Source organism: Lepidochelys olivacea (assembly GCF_965140295.1).
Source record: "Lepidochelys olivacea isolate rLepOli2 genome assembly, chromosome: 3".
Classification (NCBI taxonomy): domain Eukaryota; kingdom Metazoa; phylum Chordata; order Testudines; family Cheloniidae; genus Lepidochelys; species Lepidochelys olivacea.
The window spans coordinates 47,365,302-47,390,904 of NC_140413.1; the positions used below are offsets into that span (position 1 = coordinate 47,365,302).

Below are 25,603 nucleotides of genomic sequence, written 5' to 3' on the forward strand. Positions count from 1 at the left end.
TTCCCTGTTGAACCCACAGCTATTCTCATTCATAGGAAAAAAAGGAGTGGACGCCAAGAGAATAATGGCTTATCATCACTTCTGAAACACTCATATGGAACCATATGCGGCTGCTTTTGAAGTCAGTGGCAAAACTTGTATTTACTTCAATGATAATCCGATTTGGCTGTCGATGACTGTGGGCAGGTCACTTAATTTCAATGTGCCTCAGTTAACCCACATAGAAAATTGAGTGAAAAGAAGGATTTCAAGCTGTCCCAGTGTTTTAGTGCAATGAATTGCCATGGTGGGGGTGTCTGAAATCAGTCTTTTTCTCCTTGGGCTGGAAAGAGAGAAAACGAAGATCACTTTGCCTGCATGTACTCTTAGAGGGAGGTGGAGGTGCAACAAATCAAAGGACAGGATATCGTCAAAAAAACAGATGAAGTGTCTGAGTAGAAATTTCCTATGTGTTTTTTTAATTCCCAAATTTACAAAGCAATATCTATAAAATTCTTTCGTTTTTCTAGCTATATTATATAGCCCTAAAGCCAGCTAATACTCTCTATGTAATATAAATCTGTAACTGCTAAAATGTTTCAGTTATCTTTCCTCTATTTTCAACAAACTAGCATAAAAGAGTGAAGTTGATGGCTCCACTGAGACAAACTTCCTTGCAATTTATTATCAGGCTCTTAATATCCCACATCCTGTTTGGCATCTTCAGCCTCCTTGTTCCTTGGTTCTTCCAAGCCTTATTCTCTCCTTCTTTATCTCTCCACCCTTACCCCATCCACCAACATTATTATGCTCTTATTTCACAGCATAAAGTCTGTCAAGGTTCCTCCCCTACTCTGAACTCTAGGGTACAGATGTGGGGACCTGCATGAAAACCTCCTAAGCTTACTTTTACCAGCTTAGGTTAAAACTTCCCCAAGGTACAAATTAATTTTATCCTTTGTCCTTGGAATAACCACTGCCACCACCAAACTCTAACTGGGTTTACTGGGAAACGTAGTTTGGACACGTCTTTCCCCCCCAAAATCCTCCCAATCCTTGCACCCCACTTCCTGGGAAAGGTTTGGTAAAAATTCTCACCAATTTGCATAGGTGACCACAGACCCAAACCCTTGGATCTGAGAACAATGAAAAAGCATTCAGTTTTCTTACAAGAAGACTTTTAATAGAAATAGAAGTAAATAGGAATAAAGGAATCACCCCTATAAAATCAGGATGTTAGGTATCTTACAGGGTAATTAGATTCAAAACATAGAGAATCCCTCTAGGCAAAACCTTAAGTTATAAAAAAGACACACAGACAGAAATAGTCATTCTATTCAGCACAATTCTTTTCTCAGCCATTTAAAGAAATCATAATCTAACGCATACCTAGCTAGATTACTTACTAAAAGTTCTAAGACTCCATTCCTGTTCTATCCCCGGCAAAGCAGCATACCAACAGACACAGACCCTTTTGTTTCTCTCCCTCCTCCCAGCTTTTGAAAGTATCTTGTCTCCTCATTGGTCATTTTGGTCAGGTGCCAGCGAGGTTACCTTTAGCTTCTTAACCCTTTACAGGTGAGAGGATTTTTCCTCTGGCCAGGAGGGATTTTAAAGGGGTTTACCCTTCCCTTTACATTTATGACAAAGTCTATCACGCTTTGTCTACTGGCTTGAGCATGAAATTATGCAGGCAAAATTTCATTGGCTTCTAGGGGAGTTTTGCCTGTATAAGGAGGGATTAAAGTAAAGGAATGTGGTGAGGAGCATAGCTCCCCCCTCCTTTGCATAAAGCAGAAAGCTCCTTCTCTTCTCTTTTCTTGGGTCCCAATTCTAGAAAACACCTAACCATGTACTTAAATCCATTCCTATCCAGGAAAGTAGTATGAGTGGGATTTTCAAAAGCATTCAGCATTGGCCTAACCTTACTACCACTGAAATAAAAAGGAGTCTAAAATGTAGTATTGGAGTCTCAGGATGAGTTAAAGGCATGAATGAAATTATTCCACTTATCAATGCAGAAGTCATTCAGAGACATTTAAGAAGATATGGGACCCTAATCTGAGTTTGAAATGGGCTACAATTTCAATTTTAAATGTTATGTTGTTTACTGTAATGTTTATACGGTAGTCCATTGTAAAGGTTTTATTTGGTTTACCTAAGTATTAACATTGTTTGATGCCTTTATAGGTACACCTATGCTTTATATTTATTTTAAAACTGTGCAGAAATGATCGTGCTTGGAAATCTGCAACAAACCAAGGCCCCAATCTGACACAGTACCCCATTGATTTCAAAAGGGACTCAAACAGGTGCAAGAGTCCACCTGTGCAGGGGGACTTGCAGGGTTGGAGCCCAAATCTGGTCGAGGTTTCTTAATGGTCAATCCTTCAATTTTACTGTAGACAAAATTAACTTGGAAGTCAACGCAAGTTCTGCCTGCTTTGGGAATTCAGACCTGGTAAATAAGATGGAAGAACTTTGACCTATGAAATTAATATCCTCTATAAAATATTGAACTCATTAAACAATTGGAAATATGGTTGCCTTTAAAAATATATAAGAACAAAAAGAACTTTGTGCTATGAAGACAAAGACATCTGGCTTCTTTTCTCTCTCATGGAAACACGCTTATCATGCAATTTTCAGCAGATCCAATAATCTGAATGCAAAGCATGATATATTTATGGTGTATAATAATTGTCAAAAATAATTACTGTGTTTGTAATAGCTTTGACAGCATTATTTTATAATTCTTCTTAAAATAAATAAATGTACAAATCCCCAAAAGAATCTAAATAAATACTCTCAATTACAGGCTACTTTAGATCTGAGCTGTTGTGATCTCACATGTCACCTCTCCTACACTTCAAGGAGAAATCAGTAACATTTTGGTTAATTTTGGTTTCCAACTCTAGGAACAAGTGGTAAGCCCTAATCCATTTCTGCATGCTGCACTCGAGGAAAAGGCAAACAATGTAAACATATCTGGCAATCACAGAGCTCTGCAGGTAGAATGAAACCAGACTATCCCTTCACAAATTGTATGCTGACCAATTACCAGCCCCCATTAGCAAGTGGTAGTGAGGAAAAGCAGCTCATACAGGACTCCAGCCACCATTTTGGGCAAGTCTATGCTACAAAATTAGGTTGACATTAGTTGTGTTGAGTTACAGCCACCGCAGTAATTAAACTGCTTTTGCATGTCCACACTATGCTCCTTGTGTCAGCGGTGCACATTCTCACCAGGAGCACTTGCACCAATTTAACTGTCTGTGTGGGGCACTGTGGGATGGCTTCTGAAAGGCAGCAACAGTTGATGTAAGCAATGCAGTGTCTACACTGACACTGCATCCATAGGTGCCGACTCCATGGGTGCTTCAGGACTGGAGCACCCACGGGGAAAAATTAGTGGGTGCTCTGCACCCACCGGCAACCAAGCTCCCCCCTCCTCACCTCTTTCTTCCAACCCTGAGCACACCACGTCCCCGCTCTTCACCCTCCCTCCCAGAGCTTGCTGCCGCCCCACCGCCTAACAGCTGTTTGATGGCGCTTAGGACTTTCCAGGAGGGACGGGGAGGAGCGGGAAAGCAGCGCATTCAGGGGAGGAGGCAGAGAAGAGGCAAGGCAGGGACTTTGGGGAAGGGGATGCAATGGGGGCAGGAAGGGGAGGAACTTTGGGGAAGGGCTGGAACGGGGGCAGGACGGGGGAATGCAGGGGTGGGGCCGGGGTGGGGGTTGAGCATCCACCGGGAAAAGGGGAAGTCGGTGCCTATGACTGCGTCGACCTAACTACATCGACTTAAGTGCTATACCTCATGCGGAGGTGGAGTTAGTAAGTCAGTGTAGTAGGCAAGTTACGAAGGTGGGAGCTACATTTTAGTGTAGATTCTTACAGAGTTTGGTCGATGTAAGCTGCTTACATGCAAGTCTGAACAAATGTAGCTATAGAAACTAAAACTAGGGTTGCAAACCCTCCAAGATTGTCCTGGACTCTCCAGAAATTAAAGCTTAATCTTTAATTAAAGGTAATGTCAGTGATGAAACCTCCAGGAATTCATCCAGCCGAAGTTGGTAAACCTAACTAAAACTGAAAGGGCATATTGGTAGCGTGGCCCCACAAAAGTGGCTGCCATGGTAGATGTCTTCCACCTACAGTTTTACAGGAGTTCTTCCACTTTTGGGGCAGTCTATAAATGGAGGGGAGGGATTTTTATAAAAAAGAAAATCCTCATGGATTGTGTCTTTTTCCCCTGTATAGTGCCACCACCACCCTGAAAGGAGACTGCATATGCTTAGCAGTGATGCTAAGAGAAGAACAGTAGTTTAAAATATCAAATCAATAATAAACAACCAATCAAACAGTCTTATAGGTGTTTCCCTGGTAGGTAGTCTGGGTCTACTAATAGGCACATTTACAGAGGCCTTCAATGTCTCATATATTGAATTTAATTTTCCTCTTTATTTTACTTAAAACTTTGCTTCTGGTTAGGGGGGAGGGTTGAAATGCTGCAGGCTGACTGCAGTAGGTAGGATAGGTGGGACCACTAGAGAGGGATGGGAAGGGCAGCAGGAGAGTGATCAGAAGGTGATGGGGGTGGGGGGCAGCAGGTGTAATAGCAGCTGGCTGGGGGTGGGGACAGTAGGGGAGTGCCCAGAGGACAGCAGGCAGGTGGGTGGGTGTTGGGGGGGGGGGCTGCAGGCGGGGGAGTGGGGGTGGGAGGAGGCAGCTGTCAGGTGGGAGGGGGCAGCAGGCAGGGAAGGGAGGGGGCCTGTTGCTGGAGAACGCGCCCCGGCAGCCCATGGATGCTGCAGCTCCGCCTGCCCCGAGTCCTTCCCTCCCTGCCCGCCTCAGGCCCGGCTGGTGGCGGTACCTGCCCAGGATGCAGAGCAGGCGGCGGCGCGGCCGGCTCCCCGATCCAGAGCTGCTCCTTGAGGAGGTGCTGATAGCTGAGGCAGTGCTTCAGCGCGGACGGCACCGTGCCCATGGCCCGGCCCCGGGGCGCTCCTTCCGCGCCTGCCGCCCAGCCGCAAGCTCAGCGCATCCCCCCCACGCCGCTGCCCGCAGCCCGGCCGGACCCGGCGCCCGCCGCAGCCAGTGGCTGGAGCCCGGGCCCGAGGAGCGCGTGTGATTGGCGGAGAGCTGGGGAACCCTGCATCCCAGCCTCGCCCGCCCCCGACGCGGCTGCGGCAACAGCCTCCTGCGCGGGGCCGCGGCGCCGCCAGGGAGCAGGCTGCGGCCAGCCGGGCCGCTCTCTGCAGCACGGCGTGGGGGGAGCTGCCGCCGCCGCCGCCCCGGCGGCTCTAGCCATCGCCCCTGCTGCTCACGCTGCCTGGGAGCCTAGGACAGCTGGAATCCGCCCGCCTACACCGTCCCACGCCTAGAGTCCCCCTGTGCCTTCAGGCAGGGAGACCCAGCGTTTCCATCCTTGCGCACGGGAACTGCCCCCGCCCCCGGTCTTCACAGCCCTGCGGCCTTAGGTCAACACATTGGATAGGTAGGAGCCAGCTGCTACCTTCAGATAGTTTTGGGGGTGCTCAGTGCTAGGACTTTTGGGACTGACCCATCGCACTTCCATATCAGGCATGGAAACAAGGGATGGAAACAGGCATGTGAGATATTAGGCCAGGCCTCTAGAGCTGTAATAATAAGAATACAACAGAGAACCTGATTAGGCAGGGCCCAAGGCTGCATTCCTTGCACACCCGACATGTCAAATGAGATCACTGAGAACTTGGGCCGTGCCAAGGACCGCAGGAATTAGGCACTGGAGGATATATGTAGAAACAGGGCAACCAGCTACGCTATAATTATACTATTAATTATAAGAGTTTAAAAATTACCTGGAGATTTTCTTTGACCAGGTACAATACAACAACACGTGAACTGGTAGATGAGCAGGAACATATAGCTAAAGAAGGAGAAAACTGATACTGTAATAAGAAGCTACTAGCACAAGTTGTTCGTACTTTAATACATAGATGCATCTTGAATAGTCAACACACTGGTTGGATTGTGCTGGTTGGATTTGGGTTGGGTTTTTCCCCTGCAAAACCAAATTATATGTATTTTGGTTTTGGATTACAGAACTACAAGAAAGGTTCTGAATAAGGCAGTGAATCATTTACAAGCATTTAAAAAAAAACTTTTGTATTTATTGTTTTCATTTGTTGGGGCAACAGTAATACAAGACCTATGGAAGGAAATATTTTTCAAATGTTAACAGCTTTCCCCAAAACAGCAAGTTATATTTTGTCATCTTTAGCAGGAGGGTCTGCTCAGCCAATTTTCCAAAGCCACTTTCTCAAGTGGAATACCATATGCATTTGAGATTGTTTCTAATTAATTCACTTTCCTTGGTGTCACTGGACACTTATTAAATTCACTGACCTCTCTAGAGGTCATCTTCTGCAAAAGAATATCAGGTTTACAGCCAAGTCTGAATTTAAGTCTTGGGCTCATACACATAATACTTTAAAGCACTTAAAGTATTTGCTGCTATAAGGCTCAATCCTGCATTTTTTTGTGCATCCAAAACTTCCCAGGTGCGTATATTTTCATGAATCCTGAATGCCATTGTAAAAGATAAAAATAGAAAATGATAGTATACTTTGGAAACTTGTAGTTGCTTAGTGACAATGGAAGCGCCGAATAGTAAAATTGTTTAGAAATATAATTAGAAAAAGGGCTTTAAAAATATTGCTAATGATCATCTCTGTAATTCTAAATCTAAGTGCATCTACCTACAGTAAGTGTCATGGGTATTTCCCCACTGATTAACATTTTAGGTAGTTAGTATATTTTCTCTCTTTCTTATGCCCCTTGAGTAGTCTTGGGGGAAAAAAATCTATACTCAAACTTCTTATATTTCCACAACTTCAGAGAATTTGGTGTTTTTTCTAAATATCCAATCCAAATTACTGTATGTAATTTTGGGCCAATGAAGTCAATGATAAAATGCTCATTGACTTTATTGGGAGCAGAACTGAATGCTTACTTCTTGGTTCCCTTGTGACAAAACATAATTTTCTAGTTTCTGTGATACATGTGAAGAGGAAGGTATTTCACTGACAGAAATAATTATCCTTCACACTCTTGCCTTTCATGTAGCTAGTATCTAGCACCTTTCATGTGAGAGTATCACAGGACTTATATATAGTATGTACTTACCTCTCCTGCTTATATGACCAGTCTCTTTTCACATTTTCTTTCTTTCTGCCAGTGATGTCAGCCTCATTTCCCCATTTGTTCATCTTTTCCACACGTGTCTTTTCATTCCCACACACATCTCTTCCATTATTTTCCATGCATGGAGTTTATCCATCAAACTGCTACCTCCTCCTCATTTAAATTCCCCGTCTTCCCAAAAACACTACTTCTACTACGTGTGTGTCTGTCAAGAATATTCACTCTTATTTTGGCTCCTTAATAAATATAAACTTAACTGAACCAAAAAAAAATGCACACATTGAATTTCTATGCTATTGCATGGCTTTAACCCTTGTCCTGTTCCTTCAGGCTGATTCTGCTGTGAATGGACAATTGCTGGCTTATACCATCTTTATGCTTCTTCATCAGGGTGACACTGAAGTTTAAAAAGGAGCATCCTTATCACACACCCAAGTTTTGTGGGGGCAGAGACTGTAAATATGGCAATGGTATATTAGAAATGGAATCACACAAATGTAGTGAATCTGATTATTGTATAACAAAGTATTTCTCATAATCTTTTATTGTTGTACCTCTCATCCTCCCTATAGCTTTCTAATCTTTGTTATCCCTTCCCAATATAGGGCCCAAACCTGCAGCTCTCACTCAAATATTACATGAGTAGTCTCAAAGCCAAAAGAACTACTTACATGAATAAGAGATGCAGAATTGGGCCAGAGATTCCTCTTTCTTGGGAAAGAGGCTTTAGTTATCTGTTTAACACTATACACACATATGAACCTGTGGAAATAAAATAGTATGAACTAAATCCTGGCCATTATGCCACAGGCTTGAGCAGTAACATCAGTGAGGTTCTCTCCTGGTGTTGTTCCTTGAATATTGGGGCTAAAATATTTTGTTCCATCTCAGGGAGCCAACCCCACTCCTTGGCCTAGCATGGAGAAAGATAGGACCATGACTCTTCCTGCTTTTTCAGTGTTCTTCTCCCCATGGTGAGGAGAAGTCCAGAGACTTGTGGTTAGAGGCTCCTACAGAGCCATGCATGGGGTCATGGGGGCTTCTTGCACACCCCTGAATGGCTGCACATGGTCTTCTCATGATTGGGTCCTTTATGACCCCTGTGCTGTTCCTTATTTTTATTCTGTATATTTTGCTTGATAATTACATTTTGCAATAATCGTAATTTACCAGAACACATGGAAGTACTCAGATATGTTTAATGATACATCAGAATAGAGAGTATGTATTACATATGACTGACTTTTGGCTTTCAATCTTTTTGTTAAACTGTATATCGTAATACTTCTCTGAATCTATCATGTAATTGGCACACTGTATTCTGGTCAAAGGTTTTAAAATGTTTATTAAAAGGAATGCCTTTAAAAAAAACCTTATAGCAAGTGATGCTGCAATTCAACAAAATGGGAAGAGCATGTCTGTCATATCTGTTTGTATAATGTACAGCAAGACTTCATAAACTACTCTAAGAAGTGATGTTTCTATACTGCTTAGTAGAGCCCTATGCAGGACTATTTTTAATCCCGCTACCATCCTGACCCACAGTACCCACTCCCACTCCCACCTCCTTCTGCTATTATGGCAATAGGTCCTGTGGGACCTGCAGGATCTCAGTCCGGCTGCAGGATTCTACGCTAGTCCCACACAAGGCTCTATTGCTTACTCTCTTAATGCAAGACATAGTGGAATGATCAAACTGTTGGATTTTCCACTCTGTGGTGAAAGACATTGGCCAAGAAAGGCATAGTAAAAACAGGTTGATAGTTTACAAGCACCTTTGCATTTAAAAAAAAGAATTAAAAAATGGTTGCTTGAAGAGTGATTTGATGACAGGACAGCAAGGGCAGAATCAGAAGCAAGGGAGCTATTCATACCACTGATAATAGTAAGTGCCAAACTGGAAAGCAGCCAAAGTGCCTACTAGGCAGGAATCAAAGACACATATGGTGAGCCTCAAACGACAAATAAGCCATAGAATTTTGGCAAGCATTACAGGAGTAACATGGTCCAGCCTTAACAAAAAAGACAATGACTAAAGAGAAGACAATTGTGCTACCAATAGTGGATATTACCCAAGGGGAAACAAAGCTTTCATCATCTCAGTTCTATTGGCAAAAAGCATAGATGACTTCTCACATTTGGTAGATCTAGATGTCCTAAAATGATGGCAAGTGTAACTACATGTTTTAAAAGATTCTAAGAAGTTGTGGCACTAAATTAGAGTTCCATTAGCAACAGCATCATACACCATTCTTTGGAGAGTTAGTAATAGATTTACTTTGCCAAAGTAAGACTCCACCCCAGGCAATAGACACCTGGCATTCAAAGCAGACAATATCAGCAGAAAAGTCCAAATTACATCTCCCCAGATGTTGGATCATGTTGGATGTTGTATAGCACACTATACTTTCACTAATTCACTCAGATAGCTATGTTTTGCCAATTAGATCACAGGGTAAAACATAGAAGCATGGAATGTCATTTAACCAAATAATTCAAACTGCAGTTCTAGGGCATTTTATTTTGCAAAAACAATACAAATTTTCTCATATTATTCTAGTACAAGCTGTTGGTACACTTACAAAAATGGCTATTCTTCTAGGTTAGTCCTAGTTTCATAATCACAAGGGTTAGCCCATCACTATACATTAAAATAATATAGTCATATAGAAAAGAAATTCTACATTATATTTAAACACAGAGAGATTGTCTGTTGTGTTTGTAAGGGTGAAATCTTGTAGCCCTTTGGATGGTCCTGTGATGATTAACAAAGAAAACAGAGAAGCTGTGGTGGGAAGCATTTGCTTAGGCATTTTTTTCCATTCAAGACATTTACATAACTTACATTAATGTTAATGAAGCAAATGTGTCCTATAAGTCTGTGATCATGTCTACTTCTATATAGTACCCACCATGAATGATGTCCCAATCATGATTGGGACATATAGGTGCTACCATAATTCTCATGGCAATTTTCCACTTTGAGGTAAGTATGCTTTCCACCCTACTCAGACTTTTGTCTTTGTTTTACTCACTAACATACATGCTCACACGCGCACCTTTCTAACATTCCTCTCCCCACACAGCCTTTTCTACAAATAAATGCTACTCTGTCCTTTTATAAGATGAAATATGCAGTGGTTTCTGATGCTCCCATTAATACTGCCCATTGATCCAACAGAAAAGATCAGTACTAGCAGTAGATGGGGCCAACTCTGTTCTACTAAGCCCCATTTACACCATCAGGCAGCATAAAGAGAGTACAAATGTCCCCCAGGGAATACAGGGTAAGGGGATTCCTCACTGGCTTGGAAGTGTTAGAGCAACTTTATGTTGACCCCTTGCCAACCCCATATATAGTGAGAATATCAGGGCATAGAAGTGGTGGGCCAGAACAGGGAGCCAGATCATACTGCATTTTGCCTATTCCCTGCTTCTTAGAGAAGAAGAGTAAATTTCACTATGAGACACAAAGGCCTCTGAACAACCCCAGAATAGAGGGAGCATGAATATTAAAATAACCTTTGTTCCCCCATTCTCATTCCATTCTGAAAACAGATGTGGAGTAACAGAATTCAGTCCGTTTTGTCAGCTGCCATTGTTCAAGAAACAAAGAGCAGGACTTCCACTCTGCCCCTGATTTCTATTTGCCTTGAGTGGGCAAGGAAGTTCTCAAACCACTACAATTGGTAAGCCTTTTGTCAGTGTCAGAGGAAGGGCCAAGCCTGAATCAGCGGGATTGGTTCTCCAGAAGTGGGGCAAGGATATCAGTGGCACAATGTGTAGCAAGTTACCTAATACCCAGTGTCAGTTTTTAGTTTTGTTAGTAAAAGATGGATTAGATGTGAAAAATGTATTGTTTTTGACAAGCAATACATTTGATTTAAATGGTTAAAAAAAAAGTTTCCTTTGGCAACAGAAGTTGCTACCAGGTTATGGTGAAAGACGCCAATGCCATGCATACTGTGAGTCACGGGTATATAAACACTCAGCACAATACTCTTACTGCCCCCCAGAGAGTTACTAAAGAGATTGTATAGAGTAAAGCACCCTGGGTCTGGACAGTCAAAATTTTTCTGCTATTCCTTGTACTGCACTGAAGCTGCATACGATAGGTTGATGTGTAGGCTCACCTGTTGAGGTCACATGGTCCTAGTTGAGCTGCTTTGGGTTAGCTAGATTCCTATGTGAAGTCCAGGGGCTGAGGCAAAAAAAGGAATATTGTATTTAAACTGTGAGATTCTAAAAGAGTCCAAGGGATACAGGTCCAAGTCAGCTGCCTGTTGGTGATAGGGTAGTGGTGATTGGGTAGTGGTGATTTAGCTGAGGATTCTGCAGGTGAAAGTTGCTCGGGTGATCATCTCTTTTCATTGTGTTCATTTTGTAAATAAACAAATTATACTAAGAAAATGCCCAGATACTCAATCACCAATTTCTCTTCCAAGTGGAAACAGATCTACAGGGCCTGCAATGTACTATCACTCAAAGGGGCAACACTAGAAATGTTTCTAAAAATTGTGCTGTTTAAAATAATAAAGAATAAACTTTACATTCAAACATACCTCTATATCAATTTAAATATTTTTTTCTGCCAACATTTGAGTGAAAATGAATAAGCAGCCCTTACGGCCAGCAAATTCTGCTTTAAAAAATTAAAATGCCAATTTAAGGTGCAAACAAAATATATAAGGGCCATTTTAATGAAAACCATGGTTTTATTTACTTTTTAGGTGCATGGCAAATCATAGCTCTCCTATAACCATGCATTGAGCCTACTCAACTGACACATCTGCATACATTTTTCTGGCAATTACAGTAATATCTTGAAATCTGTTTAAGCACCCAGTTTTTATTCAGTATTTTCCTAATTTTTTCAAAATTATTTTATATTCTAGCCAAGGCTAAAATCCACTGTAGTGCAATATTAAGGTTGGACAGTTAGACACTCAAAACTCAGGAAATGCACCAGTCACAGCTGAATGTACAACTATTTCCTCTTGCACATATGCCAAGCAATGGGGAGTATGGAAACAAAGTATACACAACTAACATCAAAATCTGTCCAAGCTGTACAATTATTATCTCTTCTCAGAACTTAAGATTTCTGCCTCCATGAACTGAAGATTTCTTAAGGTCACTAAGAAAAAGATGAAGGGAAGCTGAGAGAATAGCAGTGCTATGGTCACCGGACCAATACAATGACTTTTCCAAATTTTAGAAGTTCATAGCCACAGCTTATGAACCTCATAATAAAAAATCCTTGATCCAAAAATAACAAACTACACTGAAGGGCTTGATCCCACAGACCCTTAATTTTTTCAGTTTCGTAGGAACTTAAGCCTCAGGATCCAGATATAAAAAGAACAAAGAAGAAAAAGATTGTAGACTGACTGCACTATAGAGGCAGAGTTAAGGTTGTTTGGGCACCATTATGGCCACATTTTCAAAGGTGCTCAGCAGCTAGGAGTTACCGTTGAGAAAACTGGTAGCTACTAAAGCGGCAAAGAGTCCCATAGCACCTTATAGATTATGTGACAAAGCTCTGTCCTTGCCTCCATGGGTCGCACGTTTCCTGGCAGATTTCGCTAGCCTCAGAGGCTCACTGTGACCCTCCACGTAACCCTTCTCTCTCTAGAGACAAGGGTCACAGTCTACTGAGCCATTTTCATCACAAGCCAGTGAGGGAGGTGAGGAGAAGTTATCCTTCTTTGCACAGTCTCTGTTGTCTCCCAGTCTCAGTGATTAATCAGGGGGCAAAGGTGCAGGGGGGAGCCCAGGCCCACCCTCTACTCCAGGCTCCAGCCCAGGGACCCTAAAAGTATCAGCTATGGTAGCTGACCTTTTAGAAACATAACATGTACAATTCCCTGGGCTACTTCCCCCCACAGCAGCCCCCGCCTCCTCAAGCTCCACTTCACCCTTACCTCAGAGCCTCCTTCCTTGTGCCTGATATGGTGTGTACTACTCAGCCTCTCCACCAGCACAACTTCCTCCCACAACTCCTGACATGCACACCCACCTGACTAACTGGGAGGCTTTTAACTAGTTTCAGCCAGCCCCTGATTGGCTTCAGGTGTCCCAATCAACCTAGCCTTCTCCCTGCCTTCTGGAAAGTTCTTAATTGGCCCCAGGTGTCTTAATTGACCTGGAGCAGCTGCCATTTCACTTATCCTGGTCCTATTGGGATTTGTTTAGCCTGGAGCTAATATATCTATCTCCCACTACTTTTCCATAGCCATCTGGCCTTGCCCCGTCACAACTAACAGACATATTGGAGCGTAAGCATCTGTGACATGCATCTGACGAAGTGGGTGTTCACCCACGAAAGCTTATGCTCCAATACGTCTGTTAGTCTATAAGGTGCCACAGGACTCTTTGCCGCTTTTACAGCTTCAGACTAACATGGCTACCCCTCTGATACTTGGTAGCTACTAGTTATTGAGCACATTTCCAAAACTGTATATAAATGTGGGCATTTTTATGTTTTTGAATGGTTGGGTTTATTTTAAGTTTAATCTTAATTCTTAATTTCCTGGCATCCTAATGCCTTTTTTTAAAAATAACAATATTTTAACATTCCTGGATTTGGTTTTTTGCATCCTTAAGTTACTGTTATCTTCTCTACCTTTTAACTTCATATTAAATTGTTTTGTCTGACAATTATAACAAAGTTAGTGAAGAAAAAGACATTGCCCACATTTTCTTCAGAGTAGGTCTCATCAGTTAATGGAGGAATCTTATGTCCCTGGAAACTAAACTTTGTATTAACAAATATTTCACTCACTTGCCAAGGTACCTTCCCTGTGTTTAAAACAGCTGTTGGCAATTCTTCCATTTACTGCATAGTGTTTTGCCAAAACAATGAGTAATTAAAAATGCATGCTCAAAAATTACTGAATACAATTGTTAACTTATCGACATGGCAAAAACATTTAAACAAAATTCTGCTAACTAAATGAAAAATAAATTGAAATAATGTGTGATGTGAAATAAAAGCAAATGTCAAATGCACCATTATGTAAAGTGATGTGAGATCAGCAAGTAAATGTGTGTATCATTTATTTCTTCCATTTCTGTTTGGACTTAAGTTCAGAGGCGGGTTGCAGTTTCAGCTGTATCCTATGATCTAAGATCTTCTTTGGTAGCGTGCATAAGTTAGGACAAAAGGTTGTGTTTTTTGGCTTCAGTAGCAGAGAATGTGCAATGTCAATGTAGACAACAATTCTTTAGTAAAGTATCGTTTAGGAATTATTGGAACCATATTAACTTTTAGATATTTTGAAGCTGCATGTGGGGGGTTCCCACACTGTAGTACACATACCCCTGGGGGGTATGCAAGACATTTCTGGGAGGTACATGGGAGAAATTGTGTAATGGTGGATTTTATTTATTAATTATTTTATTTATTGCATTTTCATAATAGGCTACTCAGAAGAAGCTTTAAAACTCTGTGGGAATTTGTTATATAAAATATAGTTGTTAATTTACTTCAGAACGTACCAATGAGAACACAGATACACAGAGATGCTGACGTACAGAGCCCTTACTTCTAATCACCGTACAGTGCAGGTTCAGTTGCCCCGTCTAACTGAGCTCAGAACTTTAGTCAGGGGTTTTTTTCAGTTGTATATGTCGCACTATAACTATATCTGTATGTAACAGCTAAATATGAACAGATGGCTAAAGACAGGTAGCGTTAAGAAGAACACAAAGTATCAGTGATGACAAGCAAACTGATGAAATTTGTCTTGCCAGTACCAGTGCACTTGCTGAATTTGCTGATGAGACAACTACTACTCATTTGACGTGCAGATCTCAGCCTGTGAAGCGAAATGTTGGCACCAGGGACAAAACAGGATCTATATCAAAGAGACGTAAATATGATGAAAAGTACATCAAAATGGAATTTACTTGGACTGGAAACAGTGAATACCCTCAGCTGCAGTGTGTGTGTTCTGTGGTGAAGTCCTATTGAATAACAACCTAAAACCATCTCTTCTACACAGACACTTGGAAACAAAATATGAACAACACAAGGACAAACCACGAGAATTTTTCAAGTTGACATGGGCACAGGTAATGACGAGCAAGAAAGTTTTGCGCTCTGCTGGTGATGATGATGACAATATTAAAGCCCTTGAAGCATCATACGTAGTTGTGAAGTCAGGAAAACCTCACACCATAGCAGAGGAACTAATACTACCTGCAGCTGCAAACATGGCAAGCAGTATGCTTGGAAAGAAGATCCAAAAATTAATTCAGTAGCACAATTATCAAAAAAAAGTTCAAACTGATGACATGGCCAATGATGTCCTGACTCAATTAGTGAACTGCCAATATTTTACTCTGCAGCTGGATGAATCCCCAGATTTGGCAGGCTTAGTTCACCTTCTGGCATAAGTGCAGTACATTTATGAAGGTGCAATACAGGCAGACATTTTGTTTTGCCAGTCACTGCCTAGCAGAACAGCAGCTGGTTGCTTGACAGCATTATAAATCAACATATCATCTGTTCACGATGTATTGGCATCTGCACCAATGGAGCAAAGCCAATGATTGGTAGGCATAGTGGAGTAGTGACACGTATCGGAGCAGTTGTTCCCAGTGTGATATGGGTGCACAGCAATATACACAGGGAAGCACTTGCTGCAAAAAGTATGCCTACCAACTTGAAGGAGGTGCTGGACAATGCTGTGAAGATGGTAAACTTTATAAAAGCTTGACTCTTGAATTCCAGGATCTTTTACGCTCTATGTAATGAGACGGGAAGTGAGCACATCAAACTATTGCTCCACACGGAGGTTCAGTGGTTGTCATGGGGCAAGTTCTTGGCACATTTCTTTGAACTTCACTCCAAGGTCAAGATATTCTTTAATGACCACCCATTTCCATCTCTCCCTGTTTGCATGACATGGCCTGGCTCTCATGGCTGGGCTGCTTCTCAGATATATTCTCTCACCTGAATGAGCTAAATCTAGGACTTCAAGGGCTGAATGCAACCATCTTCAATGTCCAAGACAAAACTGAGTCAATGATAAAAAAGCTGGAATTCTGGGCTCTCTGTGTGGAGGAAAACAACACTGAAATTTTCCCAAACATGCATGAATTTCTGACAACAAATAAAATATAGTTGCAGAACAGTGTTAAAGATGAAATCAAGCAACATCTCACTGATCTGGTGAGGCAATTCCATGAGTACTTTTCTTCAATGGGAAATGCAAACAGATGGGTCCCACTAGCCTTTCACAATTTTTTCTGCAGTACCCATGCCCCAAGACTTGGCAATAAAAGAACAAGAGAATCTCCTGGACATCTCAACTGACAGAGGACACAAGACTGAGTTCCAACAAAAGCAGTTGGCTGAGTTTTGAATCCAAATGCGAGCAGAGTTCCCTGAATTGTCAGACAAGGCTGTCATGCTATTGATGCCATTTGTTACAACTTACCTGTGTGAAAGTGGATTTTCATCACTTACTGGAATGCAGTCAAAGTATTGTCAGTGCCTTTGTGTAGAAAACAACTTATGACTCAAAGTATCAACTATCCCTACAAATGTTATGAGCCTGTGCTCGAACAAACAACCTCATCCATCATATTAATGGTGAGTAGTACTATTAAGCCATTGTTTAAGTTGGTCAAAAGTAGGCATACATGAAAACTAAAACCATAAATGATATGCATTATTATTATTATTATAGTCCTATATATTATGTGTCTATAATATGTACATTTTGTACAGTGCTTGGGCATTAAAACGGTTAATATATGAAACCTGTATTCTGGTAAGAGCACACAGGCAGCTGGTAGATCTGGACAGGAGTACACAGTAAGAAAAGTTTAGGAACTTCTCATCTATAGGGATTCCCTTTTCAGCAAAATAGTAGCCGCATCACATTTAAAGAAAATACTGTTTAAAAAGTTTGGCTCTGTTTGCAGCTGCTTTCTAACTGACCATAACACACTGTATTTTCATCACTAAACTGTAATCACATAGGAATCAATGTGTAGTAGTTGATTACATATCTGTGATGATACACACCCATGAACAGAGCCCACAGTATTTAAAATAAAAACATGGCTGCAGCCTTAACTTGGGGAAATGAAAGTTAAATCAGTAACAGTGCAAATGAAACCACTGATGTCAAAAGAAGAAATTTGTTATTATACTTAAGTGTCCACAATGTGTTCTACACCCACCATAACCAGAATGATATTCACAATATCAACCACTCCCTTCACATTCCTCCTCCCAAATTAAAACATAATTCTTATCTGAAGCAGAGCTATTTATACCATGAAAACAGGGATTTATTTTATAAGGAATGCACTGCGTTGAGGCATAGGCAATGTAGGCCCATGTCTACGGCCCAAGCTCTTGAGTTATGCGATTACACCAAAATCTTGATTTTCATCTAAAAAAAAATGTCTTGCCCTTGTAGTTGTAAGGAAAAGCTTGAAAGCATAACCTGAGTATAACTAATGTAGCAATGTCCACCTACGTTTGCAGAGAGTCTGAAACAATCGGTAGGAGAGGGGTGAATGGTACCATACATTGTGGTTAACCCCAAGACCCAATTCTCTGGGGCTCCTGGAGCACACCCCCACACAGGTAACTATGACAGTGAGAGAAAGAGAAGAATGAAGTGGATGCACACACTTAAGCAGATTGACCCATCCCAGCTGCTTGGGTAAGTACTGAAGGGACTGCCTTTTGCCAAGTTTGTCTCTCTGTGGAGGAGAGGGGTCCCTGCTGCTGCCCTGCTATTTCTGGAGGGCATAAGAGGATCCCATGACACTACCCTGCTTCCCAAATGTGGTGCTTTATCCCTGCCATTCCAACTTCATAGAATGAAGGTACAGCGCTGGGGGTGTTTCCTTGGAGGTCCCCATATCACAGTATGCCTAGGGACCGTATGGCCCTACATTGGGTCTGGCTTAGGCCTCAATCCTCAAAAAGGTATTTAGACACCTAATCCCTGTTGAAATCAATACTGCTTGGTGCCTAAATGCTATTGATGATATGGGCCTTAGATGCTCCGATCAACAGCAGTACAGAACAGTTAGGTAAGATTAGAAAGACATCTGATGTTGCAAATATGCACATGAGTAAATTACTCCTATGACTACTTCAAAAAGTAATCTGTTCCCAGAACAGCTGATTGAAATTTGTTGAATGAAAAAGGGGTTTTTTGGTCAAACTGTGGCCTTTTTCCAACAACAATTTTTTATTAAAAGTTGTTGACATTGTCAACTTCTGGTTTGATTTTTTTTTAAAATGTGTCTTTTTAAAATATTTTGTCAAACTTTATTCATAGAAAATGTTATTAAAGTGGTTATAGAAATTTTTCATTTACTGATAAATGTTTGTTCTCAAACACATTTTTTAATTTGCAAGAGATTTTGAAAACAATAAAGGGTCCATTTCAAACACTTCAAAATGCAAACAACTTTAAAATGTAAAATGTAAAATGTAAAATGTAGAAATTTTTCATGAAATATCAATATCAAGCTCTAGCAGTATTTTTAGAGCAATTTAAAAATATTGTATGCAATACTTAGAAACCAGCGAGCACAAGCAATGCAGATAGAGTTTTTCTTCTACTTCTATAGCAATACATTAGAGTTCAATTTCTGCTTTTCTATTGTCTTTCTGGTATTGCTGGTTCTGGTCCAGAAAGATGATTAAGCCCAGAAGCACCCATTGAAGACAATGGGTAAACATTGTTAACTCTTGGTATTGGACCTGTTCTTTATTTTATTTTTTCCTTTTAAAAAATATGGCTAAAATTATCCTTCCTGTTTTTGTACTCTTGTGCCAAGTTCTGTTCTCTGGTGAGTGTGCAGGATTCCCATTAAAACCAATAACAGCCTCATATACACATCCAGGAGCATTGTTATATGGTAATTTGAGATTATTTATACTTTATAATAGAGAGCTGTAGTGACCACTATATTTAGGTTGTCTAACATTTTCCATTCTAAAAATATTTCCAACCATTTTAAGAGTTCTAACATCCTCATGATTTGTACCAGGAACTTGAAGTTTGGCAGTGGGATTTTCCTGGGGATCGGGAGGTGCCTTTTGTTATCCCTGTGAAAATCTTTTCCGATTGGGCTGAGTTATAACCTATTGAAAATTGCCATTTCCCATTTGTGTTTTACTCTGTAGAATTTGCTAGGGGCTGGCTGCTCTAAAATCCTTCAACACTCCGTCAGCACTGAGCATGCACTGTTCTGGATCTTGTCTCACTGGGTCACACAGAGCTGAACCTCCAGATGAGACAGACAATATGGTTCCTGCTTGTGTTCCATAGCAATGTAATCTCTAGGCGTGAACTCTAATAATATGCTAAATAACATTTCTAAGGGAAATAAAACCTCATGCTTTTGCCAATCTCTAGCTATTGGGAGTTTGGTTGAGACCTTCACAAAAGGCAGAGCATCTCGTATCTACCTCCTGTGGTTTCTTTAACCTTCTTCTGAAATATCTGCTGCTGGCCATATTCAGAGACTGGATACTGGACTACATAGATCACATATCCAATTCCTATGTCAAAGCCAAATTATGATATTGTGGATCTCCAGTTGGGAAAGGTTCCCTAGTGTGCATCCTTGATGAAAAAGGTGGGGCATTATCCAGAAATAAATATAAACATACTCCATTACACATAATTATTTTTGTTTCATGCTAGGCTCCGTCCAAACATAAAAGGAAGACATACCTACCCAAGAGAGCTTACGCTCTCTAAAAATGCCAAAACCAGACAGAAGGAAGGAGCATGGAAGGAGGGAGAAAGAAAGGAACAATAAACAAGTCAAAAAGGTCAGGTGGTATATCTATTTGGGCAAGCTTCCCATCCAATAATCATGCCTACAGAATAGCCAGCAGCATCTCTCCTGGAGACAAGCAACTAAGACCAAACCTGTAGTATAAGTGGCAGAAAGTTGAAAATGCTGAGCCTTTAAAGATGAATTTGTTGCTATGCTACATTTGTTCATACGATGGCTAGATATTATGGACAGGCACATTAACAATGCCTAGATAAATGGAGTGTTGAAAAACCTTCAAGAACATGAATAATCTCTTTTTCTATCCTACATATTTTTTAGTCACCTATCCCTATGGCATCAAAACAATGACATGCCATAAAGAGAACAAAATGATCCCTGTCAGGGGGTGAAGGCTAAAATTAGGTCCTGGAAGCAGAGACATAGGTGTGGTACTGAAAGCATGAGATAGAAGCCTAGCCAGAGAAAGCTAACATAAGGATATGTGGGCCTAGAACTTGACATCCCTATACTGCCCCAGGAAGGCCATATGGAGATGCATCCAAGCAGCACTATGGAACTTAGATGCCGCAGGACATACCAGCGTGACACTACCTGTAGCCCTCTGATAGACCAAGCGTACTAATTAACCCTGGAGGATGGCCCAGGAGATTACATGAGCAACCACATAGACCTGTAGCCTGCTGTGACTCCAAACTGCACCTTGCTTTCTGACACCAGCCTGACTCTGACAAGAACTGCTGCCTCCCAATTCCAGCTTGGTTCTACCCCTGATCTCTGGTCTCCAACCCTGACTCTTGCTTATTGATCGCAGGTCAGCAATTATCCCGATCCCTACTCACTGACTACTACCACTTGCCCATCCTTGACTTGTGGACACCAGCCCAGCTGTGACCACTAGGCCAGACCGCATATACCCCAGTCCCTTACTGTTTGCCCAGACCCACTTTCAACCCCCTTCACAGGAGCCCCTTAGTAGACATATGAACAGGAGCAGGTCTACCATCACCCACCATGGACCCCAGGGGCTACTAAATCTGCAGAAGTGGGTCTTTCATCTCCAACCAAGAACCATGTGCTGTAGTCCCAAACAGTGCAGCTCATAGCAGAAAATCAAACCCTTCACAAACAGCTGCCATGGTCCCAGATGAAAAGTCTGTGTTCCAGGCTCGGGTTGGACCACTGCCTTTTGAACAGGGTCCCACAGTGCCGCTACCTGAATATTTTGTTGGGAACTGCCAGAAGTTCAGAGGGTTCCTGAAAAAATGCCATCTCCTTTTCCTGCTCTGGCCTCAAGTATATGCCATCAATGAGTCTGCTAGCCAGAGAAGTGCTGGATTGTGCCTCCTCCCTGCTGAAGCAGGAAAGCCCTATGTTAACCAACTGGAATGCCTTCGTGCAAGTGTTTTCCACCATTTTTTATTACCCTTATTGCGCTCGCTCAGCAAAGCTGCATGAGGAAGACTCCAGCTGCCTTGTATGCTGCCCAGTTCTGGCAACTCACGGCCAACATTGAGTAGAATGGAGCAGCCCAACTGCACAAATTTAGGTGTGGACTTAGTGAGGAGGTAAAGGGTGACCCCGCATTAAGACTTCAGTCAGCTTGGATGCTTTTATTAATCCCCTCCACATATCAATAACTGGCTGTGTGAGTGAAAGGAAGAGATGAGGGGTATGATGCTACTGCCTCTCTCACACCCAGGGCTGGCCCACAACATTTTGGCACCTGAGACGGGGAGCTCAAATGACACCCCCATACCTCCTCGCTTGGGCCAAAACTTTGAAAGGTCTCAATTCTGCCTTCTTCCTGTTCTGCTCCTCTCATGTTACTGCTCTGCTACCTACCCCAGTAAAGGAGAACTAACACTTTAAAATGCCTTTTTCAAAAAATTTAAGTAACACTTAACTTTCAGGTTTCAGAGTGGTAGCCATGTTAGTCTGTATCAGCAAAAAGAACGAGGAGTACTTGTGGCACCTTAGAGACTAACAAATTTGAGCATAAGCTTTCGTGGACTAAAACCCACTTCATCGGATGCATGCAGTGGAAAATACAGTAGGAAGATATATATACACAGAGAACATGAAAAAATGGGTGTTGCCATACCAACTATAATGAGAGTAATCAGTTAAGGTGAGCTTTTATCAGCAGGAGAAAAAAAACCTTTTGTAGTGATAATCAGGATGGCCCATTTCCAACAGTTGACAAGAAGTTTTGAGTAACAGTAGGGGGAAAAATAAGCATGGGGAAATAGTTTTACTTTTTGTAATGACCCATCCACTCCCAGTCTTTATTCAAGTCTAATTTAATGGTGTCCAGTTTGCAAATTAATTCCAATTCAGCAATTTCTTGTTGGTGTCTGTTTTTGAAGTTTTTTTGTTGTAGTATTGCGACTTTTAGGTCTGTAGTCAAGTGACCAGGGAGATTGAAGGGTTCTCCGACTGGTTTTTGAATGTTATAATTTTTGACGTCTGATTTGTGTCCATTTATTCTTTTATGCAGAGACTGTCAGGTTTGGCCAATGTACATGGCAGAGGGGCATTGCTGGCACATGATGGCATATATCACATTGCTAGATGTGCAGGTGAACGAGCCTCTGATAGTGTGGCTGATGTGATTAGGTCTTATGATGGTGTCACCTGAATAGATATGTGGACAGAATTGGCAACAGGCTTTGTTACAAGGATAGGTTCCTGGGTTAGTGGTTCTGTTGTGTGGTGTGTGGTTGCTGGTGAGTATTTGCTTTAGGTTTGGGGGCTGTCTGTAAGCAAGGACACAAATCAGACGTCAAGAATTATAACCCATTTTTTCATGTTCTCTGTGTATATATACATCTTCCTACTGTATTTTCCACTGCATGCATCCGATGAAGTGGGTTTTAGCCCACAAAAGCTTATGCTCAAATAAATTTTTAGTCTCTAAGGTGCCACAAGTACTCCTCGTTCTTTTTACTTAACTTTCAAACGCCTGAACAGCAAATGTAACTTTTCTTGTCTGCAAAGTAAACACTGGCTTTTTTATCTGATTGAATAATCAAAGTGGTGCTTTCCGTGCCTTCTTGGTTGCAAAGATTTGAACTGCTTCCTGCTGAAGGTCCACAATCTGGGCCAGCTCATGCTCTATTGAGATGGTTGCAAGGGCAACCAGCCTCTGCTGTGTCATTTGGAGCGTAGATGTGTTTTGATTAACTTCAGCTTGGAGAAGCTGCATTCTCTACTGGCAACTATTACAGGAAGTGTTAGAAGTATGCGCAGAGCAACAAAAGCATTTGGAAAGAGGGTGGTCATCTTATTTGTGCACATATATTCCAGAACAGCCTTTGGAGTTGATCCTGCTGAAATGTATCTTGAAAGGGCTTTCAGTTCATCACCTAAATCACTCGCATCAATATCGCGCATGTCATCATGTGTCAACACTGTCTCTAGTGCCCTGCATTGCTGGTGTAGGTCTTCTTCAGGTATTGTGAGGAGTTTTGGAATATTATACAACATCCCAAATGTACTGCTGTGTTCCTTGAGCTGCATGAAACGTTCTTCAGCTGACTGTATTGCACAATCAAGCTCCTGGTTAAAGAATTCAACTTTGAATTGGTGTTTGGGGTCTCTTATGGGATTATCCTGTGCCTCGTAATCAAAATGTCTTCTTCTTCAGTGATTCTTGTATTCTTGAATGGGTGGGAAAATAGCTTCAGTGTGAAGTTCCTCTGCCAACTTCTGTGCACTCTTCAGAACATTTTGAAATCCCTCATCTGACCGGTAAGACTGTTGGTATGACTTTGCTTTGTCCAGTTGTTCCATTGCTCCAGATATATCAAGGTCAACACCTTGGAGTCTCTTGCTTACAACATTTATTTCAAACAGTATGTCATGCCACAACACTAAGCCACACAGAAATTTGAAGTTATGTATGTTTCTGGTGATTCCATGTCCCTCTGCCACTGTTCTCCCATGAACAGTTCCTGTCATAGCATTATCCTCCATAATGGCAACTATGGCATCATCTACCTTCCCAATTTGGTGTTTGATAGGCTTTATCACCTCCACTCGACTTTCCCATCGTGTGGCACTCAGTGGTTTCAGTGTCAGAGAGGATGTTCCTGGATGTTGCTTCAAAATTTGCCATCAATGAGTTCATGCAGAGAAAAATACACAGATGCTTTGAATTACATTAAAAAATTCAGCAGCCTCACTAGAAGCTGATGCTGCATCACTCACCATCAAGTTCAATGAATGAGAACTGCATGGGACAAAAAAAGCTCGAGGATTTAACTCTCGGATCCGTGTCTGCGCTCCTCTGTTCTTTCCTCTCATGTTGGCACCATTATCGTAGCCCTGACCTCTCATGTCAGATATCACAATTCCTGTATCTTCCAGCTTTTTAAGAAGCACATTTGTCATACCAACTCTTGTAGTATCATCAGTGTCAATAAATTCTAGAAAATACTCTCTGACAGTCACCATTGCAGGGACATTTTCATTAGGTTCTGTTGTTGTGACAAAACGCACCATTAAAGTCATTTGTTCTGTATGGCTGATGTCAGGTGTGCAGCCCAGAATAACAGAGTAATATCTTGCTGACTCTGATCTGCCACAATCTTCCATTTGACTTTTGTTGCCAGTAATTGTATGATCTCATTTTGAATTGTTTTTCCAAGGTAGTGGTGTGTGTACATTTCTTGGTGGTGACTCTTCTTAGATGCTCCTGGAGTACAGCATCAAACTCAGCCATCAGCTCCACAATTTTAGGGAAGTTTCCATTGTTTGGCACATACAGCTGATCTGAAGTCCCACACAGTGCTAGATTTTGGGTAGCAAACATTTTCACAATGGCAATGAGCCTTTTCAGAACATTTTGCCAGTAAAGAGACTCTGATGCAATTTTCTCTTGATGCTGATCATCTATTGTGGCCTTTAATCTTAGTCTCATCTCAAGCTCTTTCCACCTATGGAATGCTTTGTGGTGATTTGCTGCCTTCTCATGGCATGCCAGATTTCTAGCCAGATTTTTCCAGTCCTTTTTCCTGTAGAACCCAATGTGGCTGGAACATTGGACTGGAAGAATTTTCAACAAAAACAGTATGCAGCATTCTGGGTTTTTAAGTACATAAGCCATGGTCTCTCCACTTTGTCACCACTGGGGATTTCACGCCAGTAATGTGTTGGATGGAAACTTCTATTTTCATTGTCTTTGGGGAACAAGAAGTTTATCACTTGCTGTGGCCCATGCAGTAGAAGGAAGTCCCTCAGGCTACTGCTCAAGTGGGTCCACAGACCTGGATCATCGAGACTTAAGGAAATAAACTGAGCAGCGTTTCTTGTGCCTCACCGCACTCTTCTCTGATCTACACTTTTCTTCAGGAATGTGCATGGTTACATCCATTTGAGATGGAGCTATGGCTGCTGCAGTAGCTGCTAGGTTACTTGCACTCTAACTAACTGCAAGATCAGGCATCTCCTCACCACTCACATCCTCACTGGGGCCGGAAGGCTCACCATGAACATTTGTGTCTATGTATCTCAGAAGAGCTTCTTCCTGCTTAGATAGAAAAGCTTCCTTTCCGTTCTTTCTTTTTCTGAATGCTGCCCCAGAGGGGTGTTTTCTTCTTTCACTCATGACTGCTGTTCTGTGCCAGCTATAGTGGCTCTCAA

At 41.7% G+C, this 25,603-nt stretch overlaps 1 protein-coding gene across 3 annotated transcripts in view; it reads right to left on the reverse strand.

Moving 5' to 3' along the window:
* HMGCLL1 (3-hydroxy-3-methylglutaryl-CoA lyase like 1) overlaps positions 1-5,197 on the reverse strand; it is a 107,101-nt gene extending 101,904 nt beyond the window's left edge. For 2 of the 3 annotated variants that reach the window (XM_084622822.1, XM_084622820.1), the window contains exon 1: positions 4,854-5,196. In XM_084622822.1, the coding sequence (XP_084478948.1) occupies positions 4,854-4,967 (114 nt within the window). In that variant the 5' untranslated portion in view covers positions 4,968-5,196. Of the gene's footprint in view, positions 1-4,853 lie in introns of all 3 variants that reach the window. The other variant, XM_084622821.1, reaches the window with a different exon arrangement.
* Positions 5,198-25,603: the final 20,406 nt, after the last annotated feature.